This window comes from Anolis sagrei, chromosome 11 (genome assembly GCF_037176765.1).
Source record: "Anolis sagrei isolate rAnoSag1 chromosome 11, rAnoSag1.mat, whole genome shotgun sequence".
Taxonomy (NCBI): domain Eukaryota; kingdom Metazoa; phylum Chordata; class Lepidosauria; order Squamata; family Dactyloidae; genus Anolis; species Anolis sagrei.
The window spans coordinates 2,677,261-2,698,903 of record NC_090031.1 but is presented as its reverse complement, the minus strand read 5'-3'; the positions used below and the strand labels follow the sequence as shown (position 1 = coordinate 2,698,903).

The following is a 21,643-nucleotide window of genomic DNA, read 5'->3' as shown; positions in this document are numbered from 1 at the left end:
GGACACGTCATTTTCCTGCCAGCGCCTTCCTCCTTTCCTCCGCAAGGCCCCCGGGGATCCTGCGGACTAGGTCAGCTTTAAATAGACATTTAAGTAATTGAGTTCTCATCCCCTCCCGGCTCGGAGAGCTCGGCCGCCCGAGGCAGAGAGAGAAGGACGCCTGGCTCCCACCGGTTGCTCCTTGGGCCCTTCTCTCTCCAAGGCTTCCTGTCTGGAGGCGCTTCTCTTTCCCTGGCATGAAACTGCCACGAGTCAGAGTCTTGGAAGGGACCTCCAGAGGGCATCTAGTCCCACCCTCTTCTGCCTGGCAGGAAAACACCATCCAAGTCCTCCCGACAGATGCCGTAGGGAAATGGCCATAGATATGAGACCAAGATGATAGATATGTGGATATGATAGAGTTGGAAGAGAGCCCTAAGGATCATCCAGTCCATCCCTCTTCTGCAATGCAGGACGGCACAATCCGAGCCCTCCCGACAGATGTTCTTCCAGCCATAGAGAAATGGCCATCGATATGAGACCAAGATGATAGATATGTAGATATGATAGAGTTGGAAGAGAGTCCTAAGGATCACCCAGTCCGCCCCTATTCTGCAATACAGGACGGCACAATCTGAGCCCTCCTGACAGATGTCCATCTAGCCATAAAGAAATGGTCATAGATATGAGATAAAGATGATAGATATGTGGATATGATAGAGTTGGAAGAGAGCCCTAAGGATCATCCAGTCTGCCCGTGTTCTGCAATACAGGACGGCACAATCCGAGCCCTCCCGACAGATGTCCATCTAGCCATAGAGAAATGGCCATAGATATGAGACCAAGATGATAGATTGGTAAGATATGTGGATATGATAGAGTTGGAAGAGAGCCCTAAGGATCATCCAGTCCCCCCTGTTCTGCAATGCAGGACGGCACAATCCAGTCCCTCCCAACAGATGTCCACCTAGCTATAAAGAATTGGCCATAGATATGAGACCAAGATGATAGGTATGTGGATATGATAGAGTTGGAAGGGAACCCCAAGGATCATCCTGTAATGGCACAATCTGAGCCCTCCCGACAGGTGTCATTCCAGCCATAGAGAAATGGCCATAGATATGAGAGCGAAATGATAGGCCAGTAAGACTGAGACAGATAATGTGGATATGATAGAGTTGGAAGAGAGCCCCAAGGATCATCCAGTCCACCCCTGTTTTGCAATGCAGGAAGTCACAATCTGAGCACTCCCAACAGATGTCCTTCCAGCCGCAGAGAAATGGCCATAGAATTGACAGATATGAGAGAGAGAGAGGATAGATCAGTATGATTGAGATAGATGTATGGATATATGTTTGGATCTGTAGCTTTCAGGCAAAATAATTATCTTACAAACAAAGCTGGAAGGATTTAATTCAAAAGCATGCATTAGGGAATGCAACAAAATTCCAACTGCCAGTTTATTTCCCTCATGCCTCCTATTCTTCACCCTGGCCCCTCCCCTTCATTGCTCGCATTTGCATGGCAACCCTCACCCTTGTTTCAAATATACACAAGGCAGATCTAAGGCATGGCCTAATTTCTTGGCTTCACACAAAACCAGGAAATAAGGTCATGACACTATGATGGATATTAACCCTAGAGTTGGAAGAGACTCCAAGGGTCATCCAGTCCAACCCTGTTCTGTAGGAAGACACAACCCAAGCTCTCCTGACAGATATCCATAAAGAACTCCAGAGAAGGTAACTCCACCCAACTTTCAAAGCTGGAGTTGGAAGGGATCCTAAACAGTCCTCCAGCCCAACCCCAGAGTTGGGAGTGGCACCAAAGGGTCATCCAAACTAATAGCATTTCTGCCATTCAGGAAGACACAATCCAAGCCTTTCTGAAAGATGGTCATCCAGCCTTTGTTTCAAAACTCCCAAAGAAGGAGACTCCACCAGACTCAAAATCATAGATCTGGAAGGATCATCTGGTTGGCTCCCATACAGGAAGACACCATCCAAGCCCTCCCAACAGAGGTCCATAAAAAACATTGGAGAAAGAGTTTCAAACAAATTCTGAATTCTAGATTGGGAAGGGACCCCAAGCGTCATTCTTTCTGTCACAAACGAAGACACCATCCAAGCTCCCCTGACAGATGACCACCCAGAGAAGGAGACTCCACTGGGATGTGCAAGGGATCCCCAAGGACCATCCAGTCCAGCCCTGTTTGACCATGAGGGAATGGGATAAAGCAAGTTTTTAGGATTGGTGGAAAGACTGGGACAATGCAGACTGGTGACCCTTTCCAAACTGGTTTGTTTCCAAGGTCTAGCTCTCTGGTAGCCAGACTCTCCAAGCCATCTCTTCCCAAGACAGATTCATCGAGAGGCTTAGGAGTTACGGAAGGGGATCGTTGGCCTTTCTGGCTAGATGCCCTTCACACCTTCAGGCCACCGCTTTCGTGTCCTCAGGATCCAGGGCAAGAAACCCAGGAAGAGATGCGACCCATAGACGTTCCAAGCCACGGATTAGCGGGCTAACCTTGTGAACTGGGATCGATTTGATATTTATTTCTGCTGACTTTCCCTTCTGTAGCAACAATCAGACCTGGGTTGGCCTCCCCCAGCTCAAGGATTCCCTTTTTGCGTCATACGGATTCTGTATCTTGGCCTTCGGTGCATTTGTTGCCTTTATTTCCCGGCGTGAAAAACAAAGAATCCTCCGGCATAATTGTACAACCAAGAAGGAGATTCAGCAGGTATTGATGATGGCATCCAAATAAGACGGTTTGGATCGTCTTTCCGTATCCGTCTTGAATAAGATTGTTGTATGTGTTTCAAACCAAAGTGCTCTTCCAGCAGTCACCAGCCAGTCCCTCCCCAATGCCAAAAATACAGCTGACTGGTGTAACATTAGAAAATGTGGACCATTTCCGCTCCACAAAAATCAACATTGACACTGAAATACAAGACCGCCTGAGCTCTGCGAGTGCAGCATTTTCCCTAATGAAGCAGAGAGTGTTTGAGGATTGGGACATCCGTAGTGCTGGAGTGCTCAAGAGCCAGGGATTCCCAGTTCTCAGTGTCTATGCCAGAGTTTTGAAGGTTGGCTTTGAGCCCATCTTTTAATCTCTTTTCCTGCCCACCAACATTGCATTTTCCGTTCTTGAGTTCAGAGTAGAGCAACTGCTTTGGGAGACGGTGGTTAGGCATCCAGGCAACATGGTTGGTCCAGTGGAGTTGATGGCAGAGGACCATCGCTTCAATGCTAGTGGTCTTGGCTTCTTCCAGCATGCTGACATTTGTCCACTTGTCTTCCCAAGAGATTTGTAGGATTTTTCATGCTGATGGAATCGTTCTAGGAATTGCATGTGATATCTGTAGACAGTCCACGTTTCGTAGGCATATAGCAGGGTTGAGAGGACAATAGCTTTATAAACAAGCCCCTTGGTATCCCTACGGATGTCCCAGTCCTCAAATACCTCAAATGGAAAAATGCTGCACTCGCAGAGCTCAGGCGGTGTTGTATTTCGGTGTCAATGTTGGCTTTTGTGAAGAGGTGGCCGCCAAGGGAGCGGAACTGGTCCACATTTTCTAATGTTACACCATTAAGCTGTATCACTGGCATTGGAAAGGGATTGGCTGGTGACTTCTGGAAGAGCACTTTAGTTTTCTCGATGTTCAGTGACAGGCTGAGCTTCTTGTATGCTCCTGCGAAGGTGTTTAGAGTGGCTTGTAGAACTTCTTCTGAATGCGCTTAGACGACGTTGTCATCAGCATACTGGAGTTCTATAACAGATGTTGTTGTAACCTTGGTTTTGGCTTTCAGTCTGCTGAGGCAGCGCTGATAGATTCGTTCTAGGAATTGCATGTGACATCTGTAGATGGTCCACGTTTCACAAGCATATAGCAGGGTTGAGAGGACAATAGCTTTATAAACAAGCCCCTTGGTCTCCCTACGGATGTCCTGGTCCTCAAACACTCTCTGCTTCATTCGGAAGAATGCTGCACTCGCAGAGCTCAGGCGGTGTTGAATTTTGGTGTCGATGTTGACTTTGTTGGAGAGTTGGCTGCCAAGGGAGCGGAAATGGTCAACATTTTCTCATGTTACACCATTAAGCTGTATTTCAGTCCTAGACGCTTGGGAAGTGTCCGAGGTGGGATCCAACACAACATCCAGCAGAGTGATCTTGTTTACTGTGTACTAATCATGTTGTGTATCTAATAATAATAATAATAATAATAATAATAATAATAATGTTGTTGTTGTTGTTGTTGTTATCATTTGGGGGTAATGTAACACATTAATGATTGGCCTTTTGTTATCTGGAATTCCCAAAATCTCGCTCACTGATGGTGCAAGGTACCCAAACTTTTTGCTTCATGCACCAAAATATCACATTTATTGACTTGCAGGCTATGTGCATTGATGGAGTTCATATTGGACCAGGCTCCAAGATTTATCTCATGATGGATATGGAAGTATTCCAAAATCAAAGTCTGTGTCAATGTTATATTTCGACTCCCAAGATATCTCACAATTGATATGCAAATATCGCAAAATCCAGGAGAACGGATGTTGTGTTTCGACTTGGCTCCAAGATATCTCCCAATGTGTTCCAACACCCTTCTCTGCCAGATTTCATGAGAATCTCAGGTGGTGCCAAACTGCATTAATTCAACCGTGTAGATGCCACTCTTGCTCTCAATATTGACGTCCCCGCGTCTTCCTCCTTCAGCTGACCTTCTGATTTGGGAAGGATGCTTGGCACTTCTCCTTGGGCGTCCCTCTCATTCTTTCTGGCATTCCTTCGTGTTTTTCTCTCCTGTCAATAGCATCTTGCCCCAAGTCTAGTAGATCAGCAATGGGCAAATAGGCAGCGATGGCCGTGGCCTCAGATTCCCCAAGGAAGGACGATGCCGATGACTCCATCCCTCCCCAGGAAACATATGTCACAGTTCGACAATGATTGCATGATTAAGATGTACTTGTAAGCATACCATCTCTTTGTCATGTCTTAAATTCAAACACAATGTGAAGAAATAGACTGAACGCTTGGAAGTTTTATTATTTTTGTACCACAATGTATGCTTTTGGAAATAAAGCTTTCCCACTTCGTTCAAGAGGTAGTTTCTTAACCAGAAAATTACAGATTCGGACACTATAGATTTCTCAAGTCTCCTTTGCTTAATGTGGATCGTTTACTCTTCAGCTTCAACTAGTCATAGGCTAAACTTACTCTTTTTTTGCACTACAGCTCACGTGATTCTCAGATTTGAAGCTGAGAACCACTCAATAATCTGGAGTCTCCATCTTAGTCAGAGGTTGGATGCCCATCTTTCCAGAGTGCCTTTATTGTGTACCTCTTCATGGCCAAATGGGGTTGGACTGGATGGTCTTTGGGTTCCCTTTCCAAGATCTACACAATGTTGCCTTTTAGATTTACTGTTTAAGCTATTCATCCTCTGCAGACCTCAGCCAAAACCAAGGTCACAACAACATCTGTTATAGAACTCAAGTATGCTGATGATAATGTAATCTGGGTGCATTCAGAAGATCTACAACATTGATTATAGAACTCCAATATACCGATGATAGCGTAGTCTGTGTACATTCAGAAGAAGATCTACAACATTGGTTATAGAACTTCAATATGCCGATGACAACATAGTCTGCACGCATTCAGAAGATCTATAACATCTGTTATAGAACTCCAATATGCCAATGATAACATAATCTGTGCACATTCAAAAGAAGACCTACAATGGCTGTTATAGAACACCAATATACCAATGATAACGTAGTCTGTGCGCATTCAGAAGAAAATCTACAACATCAGTTATAGAACTCCAATATGCCAATGATAACATTGTATGTGTACATTCAGAAGATCTACAACATCTGTTATAGAACTCCAGTATGACAATGATAATGTAGTCTGTGAACATTCAGAAGATCTACAACATCAGTTATAGAACTCCAATTTACCAATGATAATGTAGTCTGTGCACATTCAAAAGAAGACCTACAACATCAATTATAGAACTCCAATATACAGATGATAATGTAGACTGTGCACATTCAGAAGATCTACATCTGTTATAGAACTCCAGTATACAGATGACAACATAGTCTGTGTGCATTCAGAAGAAGATCTACAACATCAATTATAGAACTACAATATGCCGATGACAATGTAGTCTGTGCACATTCAGAAGAAGACCTACAAGCCACTCTCAACATTATTGCAAAAGCATACAGAAAGTTCAGCCTCTAATTGAAAATTGAGAAAAAAGTGCTCTTCCAGCAGAAGCCACCAGCCAACTACTCTCCAATTCCAGAAATACAGCTTAATGGTGTAACATTAGAAAATGTTGATCATTTCCTTTGGCAGCCACCTCTCCACAAAAGTCAACATTGACACTGAAATACAAGACCGCCTGAGCTCTGCGAGTGCAGTATTTTCCCTAATGAAGCAGAGAGTGCGGATTGGTACATCCATAGAGAGTCCAAGGGGCTTTTTGATAAAGCTATTGTCCTCCCAACCCTGCTATACGCCTGCGAGACGTGGACTGTCTACAGATGTCACACACAACTCATGGAACAATTCCATCAGCGTTGCCTCTGAAAAATCCTGCAAATCTCTTGGGAAGACAGGTGGACAAATGTCAGCGTGCTGGAAGAAGCAAAGACCACCAGCACTGAAGCGATGGTCCTCCACAATCATCTCTGCTGGACTGAAGGCCACATTGTCCGAATGCCCATCGATCATCGTCTCCTGAAGCAGTGACTCTACTCCCAACTCAAGAACGGGAAACGTAATGTTGGTGGACAGGAAATGAGAGTGAAAGATGGGCTTAAAGCCAACCTTAGAAACTGTGGCATAGACACCCAGAGAGAGCTGGGAAGCCTGGCCCTTGACTGCTCTAACTGAGGTCAGCTGTGACCAGCAGTGCTGCGGAATTCAAAGAGGCACGAATGGAGGGCAAAAGGGAGAAATGTGCCAAGAAGAAGAAGGTGCATCAAGCCAACCCTGAATGCAGACCAAGAACAGAGCTCCACAGCCACCTACGGACCCACCGCCAAGACACTACACTTGGAGGACCATCACCCTCGGGCTACGAGGGATTGCCTAAAGTAAGTAAGTAAGTAAGTTAGCAAGGACTTGATTTCCCCCAATGCATTGGAAGGGAAGTTAGCGCTGCCATTCCATACATCATGTCTTCCACACCTTGCATTATTAAGCATGGCTTTCCTCCCCATAAACCATAATTTCTGCTGAGAAGTAAATCTTCACTTGAGCAAAGTTCTCCTTCCAATTGAAAAGCTTCTGTTTGCAGATTCGGCCGGTTAATTACTCCCTGTTGATCTGGCTGAAGAAAGGATGATAAATAGCTCGCAACTTTGAAAGGCTGCTCAAGGACTAATAATTCTATTCCTTCCTGCGGTCGAGACGGGGAGGGAGGAATTCATAACCAATTTTCTCCTGCATTTAAAAAAATAGTTCGGCATGGTTGTTTTTTTATTATTATTATTACTATAGGCTTACTATGGAATTTATTTGGCATTGCTGAGCGTTGCTTTATTACATCCCTGCTACGAAATGGAAGGAGGTTTAGACTAGTTCGCACAGACAGGTGGATTAATTACGAAAGAACAAAGAAGGTTGAAAATACGAAGTTGGGTTGCTAATTAAACGGCAGTCTTAGCCTGAAGTTATTTCTGATCGATGGGAAACCCATCAGATAGGTTTTTCTGTTGACGTTTTGGGGAGATCATCTGTTCCCTGGATGGTCTGGGGATCTTGGCGAAACTTGGGGAGAAGGCCATGTGTCCCTTGACCAGTCTGTAGGTCAGGATCGGAGTCATCTCTCTCTTGACTGGTCTGGAAGTCTTGGCTAACCTGGGGAGAAGGCCATCTATCCCTTGACCAGTCTGTAGGTCAAGATGGGACAAAGTCATCGCTCCCTTGACTGGTCTGGAAGTCTTGGCTAACCTATGGAGACAGCCATCTGTCTCTTGACCAGTCTGTAGGCCAAGATGGGAGAAAGTCCTCTCTCTCTTGACTGGTCTGGAAGTCTTGGCTAACCCTGGAAGATGGCCATCTGTCCCTTGACCAGTCTGTAGGCCAAGATGGGAGAAAGTCATCTCTCTCTTGACTGGTCTGGAAGTCTAGGCTAACCTGGGGAGAAGGTCATCTGTCCCTTGACCAGTCTGTAGGCCAAGATGGGAGAAAGTCATCTCTCTTGACTGGTCTGGAAGTCTTGGATAACCTGGGGAGAAGGCCATCTGTCTCTTGACCAGTCTGTAGGCCAAGATGGGAGAAAGTCATCTCTTGACTGGTCTGGAAGTCTTGGCTAACCTGGGGAGAAGGTCATCTGTCCCTTGACCAGTCTGTAGGTCAAAATGGGAGAAAGTCATCTCTCTCTTGACTGGTCTGGAAGTCTTGGCTAACCTATGGAGAAGGCCATCTGTCCCTTGACCAGTCTGTTGGTCAAGATGGGAGAAAGTAATCTCTCTCTTGACTGGTCTGGAAGTCTTGGCTAACCCTGGGAGATGGCCATCTGTCTCTTGACCAGTCTGTAGGCCAAGATGGGAGAAAGTCATCTCTCTCTTGACTGGTCTGGAAGTCTAGGCTAACCTGGGGAGAAGGTCATCTGTCCCTTGACCAGTCTGTAGGCCAAGATGGGAGAAAGTCATCTCTCTCTTGACTGGTCTGGAAGTATTGCCTAACCTGGGGAGAAGGTCATTTGTCTCTTGACCAGTCTGTTGGTCAAGATGGGGGAAAGTCATCTCTCTCTTGACTGGTCTGAAGTCTACACTAACCTGGGTAGAAGGCCATCTGACCCTTGACCACTCTGTAGGCCAAGATAGGAGAAAGTCATCTCTCTCTTGACTGATCTGGAAATCTTGGCTAACCTGGGGAGAAGGCCATCTGTCCCTTGACCAGTCTGTTGGCCAAGATGGGAGAAAGTCATCTCTCTCTTGACTGGTCTGGATGTCTTCGCTAAATTTGGGGAGAAGTACCTTGACCAGTTTGAATCTCAGGATGGGAGAAGGCCATCTCTTTCTTGACCAGTATGGGAATCTTGGCTAAACTGGGTGGGAAGGTCATCTCTTTCTTGACTGGTTGGGGGTTCTTGACTAAACTTAGGGAGAAGGTCATCTGTGCTGTCTTGACCAGTCTCCAAAGTCAAGATGGAAGAAAGTCCTCTTTCTCTTGACTGGTCTGGAAGCATGGCCAAGTCTCCCTTGACTGGGCTGGAAGTCTTGGCTAAATTTGTAGAGAAGTGTCTTGACCAGTTTGAAGCTGAAGATTGGGGAAGTTCACTGGTCTGGGAATCTTGGCTAAACTGGGAGGGAAGGTCATCCCTTTCTTGACTGGTTGGAAGGTCTTGGCCAAGATGGGAAACAAAGCCACCACCTTCTTGGCCAATATGAGGATCATGACAAAGATGAGGGAGACCATCTCTCTCTTGACTGGTCTGGGAGTTTTGGCTAAACTTAGGGAGAAGGTCATCTGTCCCTTAAGCAGTCTGTGGGTCAAGATGGAAGAAGGTCATCTCTTTCTTGACTGGTATTGGGGTCTTGACTGAACCAGAAGGGAAGACCATCTCTTTCTTGACTGGTCTGGAGTCTTGGTCAAGATGGGAGATTAGGTCATCTCCTTCTTGACCAATCTAAAGGTCTTGGCTCAGATGAGAGAAGGTCATTTCTCTCTTTACTGCTTTGGTTTCTTGGTTAAACTTGGGGAGGAGGTCATCTATTTCTTTCCCCAAGATGAGGGGAAAGTCATCTCTTTCTTGACCAGTCTGGGGGGCTTGGCTATGATGAAGCTTCTCTCATCTCTTTCTTGATCAGTCTGAATCTCAAGTCATGGTAATCCATCTCTTTCTTGACCGGTCTGGGCATCTTGGCAAGGTCATTGATTTCTTTGTTAGTCTGGAGGCCTCAACTAAGCTGGAGGGTAAGCCATCTGTCCCTTGACCAGTCTGAAGGTCAGGATGGGGGAAGTTCATCTCTTTCTTGACCGGTCTGGGGGCCTTGACTAGGATGAAGCTTCCCTCATCTTGTTCTTGACCAATCGGAATGTCAAAGCCAAGAAATTCATCCCTTTCTTGACCGGTCTGAGGATCTTGGCTGAACTTGGAGAGAAGGTCATTGCTTTCTTTATCAGTCTGGGGGCTTCAACTAAGCTGTTGTTCCTTGACCATTCTGAAGGTCAAGATGGGGGAAGTTCATCATTTTGTGACTGGTCTTGACTGGTCATTTCTTTTGTGACCATCCTAGGGATCTCAACTATGCTGGAGTGTGTCTGTCATCCCTTTCTCGACTGGTCTTGGGGTTTGGGCTAAGAATAGAGACGGCCACCTCTTTCTTGACCATTCTTGAGGGCTCCGCAAAGTCAGAGGGAAGGTCACCTTACCGTCCAGCCTCCACCATCAGTGGTCATGTCACAGTAGACTGGGAACCCTTCCGGAGAGTGAGTGGGGAAGATGGAGAAGACCCCGTCCTCTTGCTGTCCGTTCACATAGAGGTCAAAGCAGTCCCGAGGCCGAGAGCCTGCGGAAGGGACAGAGCGAGAGAAAGCAGAAACGCAGCCAGTTAATTGTCTGAGTCCGGCACCGTTCGCGTTCGCTTTGGTGGTTAATTGGCCACCGGGACTCCGGCCCCCTTCATCCCTGGCTGCCTTCCCAGGCTTTGAGCAAAGGCATCCCTGGCCCCAATCGGCAGCCAAGGCCAAGTGGTGAGTCCCAATCAAAGCACGTTTTTGGGCTCTGGGACTTTTCCTTCCAGCGTTGCCTTTCACGCTCACACGGATCACATGGCAGGATGAAACTAAAGGAGATCTGGATGCGTATATATGCATTTGAAAGAGAAACTCCCCGAATCAGACTTCAAAAGCAAAGCTCAAACAGATTGGTTAGCCTTAAATCAATATCGGGGTAGGACGGGTTGAAAGGACTCCCTTGTAGTCTAAAGCCCCATTATATTCTAAAGTGTCCTTGGTATAAAATGGTAAAAATCAAGCTTTAGGGGGGAATATTTTTAATACCTGGATGCACAACCCACGCATGTAGAGCAGTCTTCCTCAACCTTACTTTCTCTAATAAAATGCCGTTTTACTACCTGAAGTATATGCCTGTTTGGTTTTGCAGTTTCCTCATTGCTATATACATAAAGCAGTGGGAGGGGCTGATCAAGTGACAGTTTAGAAGGGTGTTTCTCAACTTTCTTAATGCCGTGACCCCTTACTACGATTCCTTGTGTTGTGGTGACCCCCAACCATTTTGCAGTTTCCTCATCTCTATATACCTAAAGCAGTGGGAGGGGCTGCGGTTCACATGACTGATCAAGTGACAGTTTACAACGGTGTTTCTCAACCTTCCTAATGCTGTGACCCCTTACTACGGTTCCTCGTGTTGTGGTGACCCCCAACCATTTTGCAGTTTCCTCATCTCTATATACATAAAGCAGTGGGAGGGGCTGCGGGTCACAGGACTGACCAAGTGACAGTTTAGAAGGGTGTTTCTCAACCTTCCTAATGCTGTGACCCCTTACTACAGTTCCTCGTGTTGTGGTGACCCCCAACCATTTTGCAGTTTCCTCATCTCTATATACATAAAGCAGTGGGAGGGGCTGTGGGTCACGGGACTGATCAAGTGACAGTTTAGAAGGGTGTTTCTCAACCTTCCTAATGCTGCGACCCCTTACTACAGTTCCTCGTGTTGTGGTGACCCCCAACCATTTTGCAGTTTCCTCATCTCTATATACATAAAGCAGTGGGAGGGGCTGCGGGTCACAGGACTGACCAAGTGACAGTTTAGAAGGGTGTTTCTCAACCTTCCTAATGCTGTGACCCCTTACTACAGTTCCTCGTGTTGTGGTGACCCCCAACCATTTTGCAGTTTCCTCATCTCTATATACCTAAAGCAGTGGGAGGGGCTGTGGGTCACGGGACTGACCAAGCGACAGTTTAGAAGGGTGTTTCTCAACCTTCCTAATGCTGTGACCCCTTACTACAGTTCCTCGTGTTGTGGTGACCCCCAACCATTTTGCAGTTTCCTCATCTCTATATACCTAAAGCAGTGGGAGGGGCTGTGGGTCACGGGACTGACCAAGTGACAGTTTAGAAGGGTGTTTCTCAACCTTCCTAATGCTGTGACCCCTTACTACAGTTCCTCGTGTTGTGGTGACCCCCAACCATTTTGCAGTTTCCTCATCTCTATATACCTAAAGCAGTGGGAGGGGCTGTGGGTCACGGGACTGACCAAGTGACAGTTTAGAAGGGTGTTTCTCAACCTTCCTAATGCTGCGACCCCTTACTACGGTTCCTCGTGTTGTGGTGACCCCCAACCATTTTGCAGTTTCCTCATCTCTATATACCTAAAGCAGTGGGAGGGGCTGCGGGTCACGGGACGGACCAAGTGACAGTTTACAATGGTGTTTCTCAACCTTCCTAATGCTGCGACCCCTTACTACAGTTCCTCGTGTTGTGGTGACCCCCAACCATTTTGCAGTTTCCTCATCTCTATATACCTAAAGCAGTGGGAGGGGCTGTGGGTCACGGGACTGATCAAGTGACAGTTTAGAAGGGTGTTTCTCAACCTTCCTAATGCTGTGACCCCTTACTACAGTTCCTCGTGTTGTGGTGACCCCCAACCATTTTGCAGTTTCCTCATCTCTATATACCTAAAGCAGTGGGAGGGGCTGTGGGTCACGGGACTGACCAAGTGACAGTTTAGAAGGGTGTTTCTCAACCTTCCTAATGCTATGACCCCTTACTACGGTTCCTCGTGTTGTGGTGACCCCCAACCATTTTGCAGTTTCCTCATCTCTATATACCTAAAGCAGTGGGAGGGGCTGCGGGTCACGGGACGGACCAAGTGACAGTTTACAATGGTGTTTCTCAACCTTCCTAATGCTGCGACCCCTTACTACAGTTCCTCGTGTTGTGGTGACCCCCAACCATTTTGCAGTTTCCTCATCTCTATATACCTAAAGCAGTGGGAGGGGCTGTGGGTCACGGGACTGATCAAGTGACAGTTTAGAAGGGTGTTTCTCAACCTTCCTAATGCTGTGACCCCTTACTACAGTTCCTCGTGTTGTGGCGACCCCCAACCATTTTGCAGTTTCTTCATCTCTATATACCTAAAGCAGTGGGAAGGGCTGCGGGTTGCGCGAATGATTCAGTAAAAGTTTGATACAGTTCTTCCTGTTGTGCTGAACCACAACCATAACATTATTTTCGTTGCTACTGAATAACTGTAATTTTGCTACTGTTATGAATCATAATGTAAATATCTGATATGCAGGATACATTTTCATTCATGGGACTCCATTTGGTACAAATACGCCCAAATCTGAATACTTGTGAGGTTCGGGGGGATTGATTTTGTCATTTGAGAGTTGTAGTTGCTGGGATTTATAGTTCTCCTACAATCAAAGCACATTCTGAATTCCACCGATGGAATTGAACCAAGCCCGGCACCCAGAACTCCCATGACCAACAGAAAATACTGGAAGGGTTTGGTGGGCATTGACCTTGAGCTTGGGAGTTGTAGTTCACCTACATCCATAGAGCACTGTAGACTCAAATAATGATGAATCTAGACCAAACTTGACACAAATACTCAATATGCCCAAATGTGAACACTGGTGGATTTTGGGAGGATTAGACCTTGACATTTGGGAGTTGTAGTAGCTGAGATTTATAGTTCACCTACAATCAAAGTGCATTCTTTGAGTCCCCTTAGGGGTGAGAAAAGTGGTATATAAATCCTGTAAATAAATAAATAAATACTGAACTCGACCAATGATGGAATTGAACTAAGCCTGGCATCCAGAACTCCCATGACCAACAGAAAACACTGGAAGGATTTGGGGAGCATTGACCTTGAGTTTGGGAGTTGAAGTTGACCTACATCCAGAGAGCACTGTGGACTCAAATAATGATGGATCTAGACCAAACTTGGCACGAATACTCAATATGACCAAATGTGAACACTGGTGGATTTGGGGGAAAATAGACCTTGACATTTGGGAGTTGTAGTTGCTGGGATTTATAGTTCACCTACAATTAAAGAGCATTCTGATCTCCACCAATGATGGAATTGAACCAAACTTGGCACACAGAACTCCCATGACCAACAGAAAATACTGGAAGGGTTTGGTGAGCATTGACCTTGAGTTTTGGAGTTGTAGTTCACCTACATCCAGAGAGTACTGTGGACTCAAATAATGATGGATCTAGACCAAACTTGGCACAAATACTCAATATGTCCAAATGTGAACACTGGTGGATTTTGGGGAAAATAGACCTTGACATTTGGGAGTTGTAGTTGTAGTTGCTGGGATTTATAGTTCATAATGTCTACAGGGACTTGGTACCATAAAATGAAATATTATGGAACCAGTTCCATATATATTGTCAAAGGCTTTCATGGCCGGAATCACTGGGCTGTTGTAGGTTTTTTCGGGCTATATGGCCATGTTCTAGAGGCATTCTTTCCTGACCTTTTGCCTGCATCTGTGGCAAGCATCCTCAAAGGTAGTGAGGTCTGCTGGAACTAGGAAAAAGGGTTTATATATCTGTGGATTGACCAGGATGGGACAAAGGACTCTTGTCTGCTGGAGCTAGGTGTGAATGTTTCAACTGACCACCTTGATTCGCATTTGATAGCATTTGATATACATATCTTGACAAAATGTTGGATATTTTTGGAAAATTTGCAAGCCGGAGATAGTTGGGTACAAAACCTGTGTATACAGAAGGCCAAGTGTAAACACAAGTTTTGCATCCAGCCATCTTTTATTTGCTTGTAGTAATTCTATGGGTCTATTAATCCAAGTGACCTTTTTTGGTTGTTTTAATGATCCCGTAGGAAATGACAAAAGTTCTCTCCTACCGTTGGAGCATCCTTTGGGCTTTGTGCTTCGAGACGGTGGTTTTTGGAGGTCAGCTTTGGCCTTTGGCCGCACCACGCCACGCTCCTTCTGCAAAGTGTCCAGGATATCGCTGACTGAAGTGACCAGCCGGGCCATGTTGGTCTGACTCTCCGAGAGCAGCTGAAAAGGGGAAGAAAGAACGCCAAATCGAGCGTGAGTCCATCTTTCCTCTTTGCAGGAAACAGCCTGTTTTTATTGACTTGCGTTTAGACATTGGAGCAGGGAACGCTTTCCATTTATTAGAACAGAAAAATGTGTCAAGTGGAGCTGCGTGGTGGATTGCCTCTCCCACCTCCGCTTTCAAACATAAATAACATACAAGTTTAATAACAAATGATTTCGGGGAGCGAAAGACACACAGCTAATGTAAAAGGCTGCCTGGTTTTCCTCCGTCTGCTACTGAAATCAGAGTAAATTATTATTATTATTATTATTATTATTATTATTATTTAGCCACCTTTGCCCTCAGGTTATCCGCCATTCAAATTTTAATAATAATAATAATAATAATAATAATAATAGCCTCAATATGGTCTCTACTGGTCTGTACTGGTCTAGACTGGGTGATAATGGACTTTACTGGGCCCATAACCCTTGTTGGGCAAGTGGGCTTCTTAACAAAAGACCCACTGCTATATATCTTCAGCCTCAATATGGTCTCTACTGGTCTGTATTGGTCTAGACTGGGTGATACTGGACCCATAACCCTTGTTGGGCGAGTGGGCTTATTAACAAAAGACCCATTGCTATTTTTCTTCAGCCTCAATATGGTCTCTACTGGGCTGTACTGGTCTAGACTGCGGGATACTGGACTCTACAGGGCTGTATTGGTCTAGACTGGGTGATACTGGGCCCATAACCCTTGTTGGGCAAGTGGGTATATTGACAAAAACCCATTTCTATATTTCTTCAGCCTCAATATGGTCTCTACTGGTCTGTACTGGGTGATACTGGGCTTTACTGGGCCCATAACCCTTGTTGGGTGAGTGGGCTTATTAACAAAAGACCCATTGCTAAATTTCTTCAGCCTCAATATAGTCTTTCTTGGGCTGTACTGGTCTAGACTGGGTGATACTGGGCTATACTGGGCCCATAACCCTTGCTGGGAGAGTGGGCTTATTAACAAAAGACGCATTGCTGTATATCTTCAGCCTCAATATGGTCTCTACTGGGCTGTAACAGTCAAGACTGGGTGATACTGGGCTCTACTGGTCTGTATTGCTCTAGATTGGGTGATACCGGGCTCATAAACCTGGTTGGGCGAGTGGGCTTATTAATAAAAGACCCATTGCTATATTTCTTCAGCCTCAATATGGTCTGTACTGGTCTGTACTGGTCTAGACTGGGTGATACTGGGCCCATAACCCTTGTTGGGCGAGTGGGCTTATTAACAAAAGACCCATTGCTATATATCTTCAGCCTCAATGTGGTTTCTACTAGTTTGTATTGGTCCAGACTGGGTGATACTGGGCCCATAACCCTTGTTGGCTGAGTGGGCTTATTAACAAAAGACCCATTGCTATATATCTTCAGCCTTAATATGGTCTCTACTGGTCTGTACTGGTGTAGACTGGGTGGTTCTGGGCTCTACTGGTCTGTATTGGTCTAGACTGGGTGATACTGGGCCCATAATCCTTGTTGGGCAAGTGGGCTTATTAACAAAAGTCCCACTGCTGTATATCTTCAGCCTCAATATGGTCTATACTGGTCTGTACTGGTCTAGACTGGGTGATACTCTGATTCCATGGTTTTGCAATAGAGTCTTGCTTATCTGACATAAACGGGCCGGCAGAATGGCGGATAAATGAAAATGTCAGATAATACGGAGTCTCCTGTTACGCATCCGACGTGACGGTAGTAAAAGGTAAAGGTTTTCCCCTGACATTAAGTCCAGTTGTGTCCGATTCGGGGGGTTGGTGCACCCTGGGAATAAGTATACAGTAGAGTCTTGCTTACCCGACCTTCGCTTATCCGACATTGTTCTTATCTGACGTTGTTTGATGCCACTTTTATGGCACCCCATGCCATTTGGTCTGAATAATGTGCCTTCTATCCCAACATCCAAGTCCTTGAGAAAAACGTTGAAGAGCAATGGGCCGAGGATTGAACACTTTGGCACCCCAGTAATCACTTCTGGCCATAATGGAGCCATTGGGGAGCATGCTTTGGGTCCAGGCAGTCAACCAATTCCCAGGTGGTATTTCGATCACGAACCACGTAGGCCAAATACGTCCTCGTATTCCCATTTGGGGACTCTTCCAAGGGTCCCTCCTTGGTACGAAATGTTCGGGCCGCATCCCTTCACCCTATTAAACTTGACTATTCTGCTCTGGTAAGAGCTGCTCCTCCTCCTTCTCCCCAACTTGGCCTGGGGCATTCGTGCTGATTTTGCAAGGCTTCCATCGACAATGCAGGAAAGTTCACCGAGGTAAGCCTACATATCCTGAGGGCTGACCAGTCTTTAGCTACCTGCCTGCACAGGAGCGCTCCAGACCTACGTGCGAAACATGCAAAGGCTTTCTTCTCCCCAGTTGGGCTACTGGTGCTGCTAAGAAGTTACTCTGCTGTGCATTTATGAGGAGGGACTTTTGTGAATAAGTCCACACGCCCGACAAGGGTTATGGTCCCAGTATTACCTAGTCTAGACCAGTACAGATCATATTGAGGCTATTTATTTATTGTGTCAGGCAACCAAACAGTTGTGTTACATTTTTAACAGAACAAACAAACAAACAAAGTTTGCAAGCTTGGTAGTTGATTAAATGTCCTTTGAGCAGTATCTGGCCACTTGGAGTGCTTCTGGTGTTGCCGCAAGAAGCTCCTCCCTTGTGCATGTGGCAGGGCTCAGGGTGCATTGCAGCAGGTGGTCAGTGGTTTGCTCTTCTCCACACTCGCATGTAGTGGATTCCACTTTGTGGCCCCATTTCTGAAGGTTGGCTCTGCATCTCGTGGGGCAGAGCGCAGTCTGTTCGGCACCTTCCAAGTCACCCAGTCTTCTGTGTGCCCAGGGGGGAGTCTCGCATTTGGTATCAGCCATTGGTTGAGGTTCTGGGTTTGAGCCTGCCACTTTTGGACTCTCGCTTGCTGAGGTGTTCCAGTGAGTGTCTCTGTAGATCTTAGAAAACTATTTCTAGATTTAAGTCGTTGACGTGCTGGCTGATACCCAAACAGGGGATGAGCTGGAGATGTAGTGACTGTTTATTAATTGTGTAATGTGTTAGGTTGTTAACTGTTTCTATACTGTAGCACTGAATTTTTGCTGTTCGTATTTGTTGTGAACTGCTGTGAGTCACCTTCGGGCTGAGAACAGCGGTATATAAGTAAGGTAAATAAAATAAATAATAATTTCTCTGCCTTGGTCCTTTCACTATTGGCTGCTACTTCCCGGCGGATGTCCGGTGGTGCAATACCAGCTAAGCAGTGTAATTTCTCCAGTGGTGTGGGGCGCAGGCACCCCGTGATAATGCGGCATGTCTCATTAAGAGCCACATCCACTGTTTTAGTGTGGTGAGATGTGTTCCACACTGGGCATGCGTACTCAGCAGCAGAGTAGCATAGCGCAAGGGCAGATGTCTTCATTGTGTCTGGTTGTGATCCCCAGGTTGTGCCAGTCAGCTTCTGTATGATATTGTTTCTAGCGCCCACTTTTTGCTTGATGTTCAGGCAGTGCTTCTTGTAGGTCAGGGCACGGTCCAGAGTGACTCCCAGGTATTTGGGTGCACTGCAATGCTCCAGTGGGATTCCTTCCCAGGTAATAATCCTCAGAGCTCGGGATGCTTGTCTGTTCTTAAGGTGAAAGGCACATGTCTGTGTTTTAGATGAAATAGGGATCAGCTGGTTTTCCCTGTAATAGGCAGTAAGAGCACCTAGAGCTTCTGTTCTACCAACTCAAAGCTCCCTGCTTGAGCGGTGATGGCACAATCATCAGCATAGATGAAGCTCTCTGTCCCTCTCTGTCACAGGTGATCTTCAGAACTCGGGATGCTTGTCTGTTCTTAAGGTGAAAGGCGCATGTCTGTGTTTTAGATGGATTAAGGATCAGCTGGTTTTCCCTGTAATAGGCAGTAAGAGCACCTAGAGCTTCAAAGAGCTTCTTTTCAACCATCTCGAAGCTCCCTGCTTGAGCGGTAATGGCACGATCATCACCATAGATGAAACTCTCTGTCCCTTCTGGGAGTGGTTGGTCATTTGTGTAGATGTTGAACATGGATGGAGCAATCACACTTCCCTGAGGCAGGCCGTTCATCTGCTTCTCTGGCCCTGGAACTCAACAAAGAAGCTCCTGTTTTGTAGCAGGCTTCTTTGTTGAGGCGGGTGAGGTGGTCGTCCCTTGTGATACTATACATTTTTCTCAGGAGGAGGCAGCGGTGGTTCACAGTCTCATAGGCTGCCGACAGGTCTATGAAGACAGCTCCTGTGATCTGCTGCCTTTCAAAGCCATCTTCTCTGTGCTGAGTCAGGTTCAGCACTTGCAATGTGCAGCTTTTGCCTTTCCTGAAGCCGGCTTGCTGTGGAATCAGACACGGGTCTATTTTTTCCATAGTTCTATGCAAAATATTTAGGCTGAAAATAATATGGCAACGGCATTTCAAACAAGTGGACTGCCTTTTGAAAGGTTGAATGCCAGAAATTATGCCACAAACGAGAGACAATTTGTGGCAAGTCATGAAGAATCCCCCAGATCAAGAATGAGAAGATGATGATGGACAATCTCACCTGGATGAGGCGCCCCTGCTCGTTCTGGAGGGCGCTGAGCTCCTGCCCCAAGGCACCGTGACCCTTCTTCAGCCCCTCGCAGTCGGCCCGGAGCTGGGCGGCCTGGGCCAGCACCTTGGAGACTTCGTCCGAGAGGCCGGCCAGCATGGCTCGCTCCTGACCCTTGGCGGCCTTGGTCTCCAGGCTGTGGTCCGTCACGGCCCTCAGGAGGGAAGACTGGAGCCCCTCCAGGCGGGACACCCCACTTCCGGCCCCACCGTGGGCCTCACGCTCAGGACAGCGGGGCTCCAGGAAGACGTTGACACGAGATCCGTCGGACGCTCTCTCGATAGTCACCAGGGCCCCGCTCTCGTCCGGGTTGGTGCTGATCACCGGCGGGGAGTCCGTGACGGGTGCGTGGTAGTGGTTCATGAGCAGGATGGCTCCCGTGACCGTCACCGCCAGCAACACGGCCACGGACAGCAGGACCGTGCACAGGATGTAGCCGCAGCTCATTCTCTGGAAAGACACGCAAGAGACAATGAGCAGCCGTGGTTGACCAAAGGCAATGATGGCAAACTTGGACCCTCCAGGTGTTTTGGGCTTCAACTCCCCCAATTCCTAACATTGGAGGACCCCCAATGATGGCAAACTTGGACCCTCCAGGTGTTTTGGACTTCCACAATTCCTAACATTGGAGGACCCCCAATGATGGCAAACTTGGACCCTCCAGGTGTTTTGGACTTCAACTCCCCCAATTCCTAACATTGGAGGACCCCCAATGATGGCAAACTTGGACCCTCCAGGTGATTTGGGCTTCAACTCCCACAATTCCTAACATTGGAGGACCCCCAATGATGGCAAACTTGGACCCTCCAGGTGTTTTGGGCTTCACCTTCCACAATTCCTAACATTGGAGGACCCCCAATGATGGCAAACTTGGACCCTCCAGGTGTTTTGGGCTTCAACTCCCACAATTCCTAACATTGGAGGACCCCCAATGATGGCAAACTTGGACCCTCCAGGTGTTTTGGGCTTCAACTCCCACAATTCCTAACATTGGAGGACCCCCAATGATGGCAAACTTGGACCCTCCAGGTGTTTTGGACTTCAACTCCCACAGTTCCTAACATTGGAGGACCCCCAATGATGGCAAACTTGGACCCCCCCCCAGGTGTTTTGGACTTCAACTCCCACAATTCCTAACATTGGTGGACCCCCAACACCTTTTTCCCCCTCCATTTAATGCTGCTGTTATTGCCTTTTTTTGGGTTTCATGAAGGTTTTGGAGAAATGACTCAGCATGTTGGGATATGTAGTTCACCACATGTCCAGAGAGCACTGTGATACCCATCTATGATGTATCTGGACCAAACCTGTCACACAGACACCCCTCCCCCTTCCAATGACCGGCTTTGGGTGGGATTGACCCTGGATTTTTGGTTATAGTGACCCTGGATGTTGGAGGTTATAGTTCACCCCACACCGAGGGAACACTGTGAACCCCATCCATGATGGATTTGTTCCAAAGTTGGCATATAAACCCAACATGACCAACTTTGATTACTTGTGGGGTTTGAGGTTGGGTGAACCTGGCATGATGTGAGTTGTAGTCCACCTACATCCTGATGCATTTTCCAAATGGGACCATTAATGAAACCCAAAACCGACGACTTTTGCAAATATATGGTGTTGCAAATGACCAAAGACCTAACCCGGAGATTGTCAAGTACCTAAGCTAGTGTGTGTGCATGTATAAAAGATCTTTTCAAGCAATGCAGGCGTCACCTCCTCGCGCTTTGCAAGGGCCAAACGGCAAAGGCTGGCTTCCACTTGGGATTTCCTCTTGGGTCACGGGCCCGGCCTTGCCTTGCGACTAAACCAATGCCCATGACTTTTTAATGAGGCCTCTGGCTGTGGAATGAATCATAAAAGCCCAAAAGGAGAAAGAGAGGAGAGGGAACGCAAAGGGGAGCGGGAAGCCACAGCCACAGCCGTGTCATGCCGTCTCATTTGGGAGGTGTCTCTGAAGCCT

General features: G+C 46.8%; 1 protein-coding gene across 2 annotated transcripts in view; it reads right to left on the bottom strand.

Annotated features, from left to right (window-relative positions):
• Positions 1-21,643, bottom strand: part of FIBCD1 (fibrinogen C domain containing 1) — a 63,767-nt gene that overhangs the window by 16,790 nt on the left and 25,334 nt on the right. For both annotated transcript variants that reach the window (XM_060757560.2, XM_060757561.2), the window contains exons 2-4: positions 19,630-20,127; positions 14,874-15,033; positions 10,391-10,527 (exon numbers count right to left, since the gene is read on the bottom strand). In XM_060757560.2, coding sequence (XP_060613543.2) covers positions 10,391-10,527; positions 14,874-15,033; positions 19,630-20,127 — 795 coding nt within the window. The remainder of the gene's footprint in view (positions 1-10,390; positions 10,528-14,873; positions 15,034-19,629; positions 20,128-21,643) is intronic.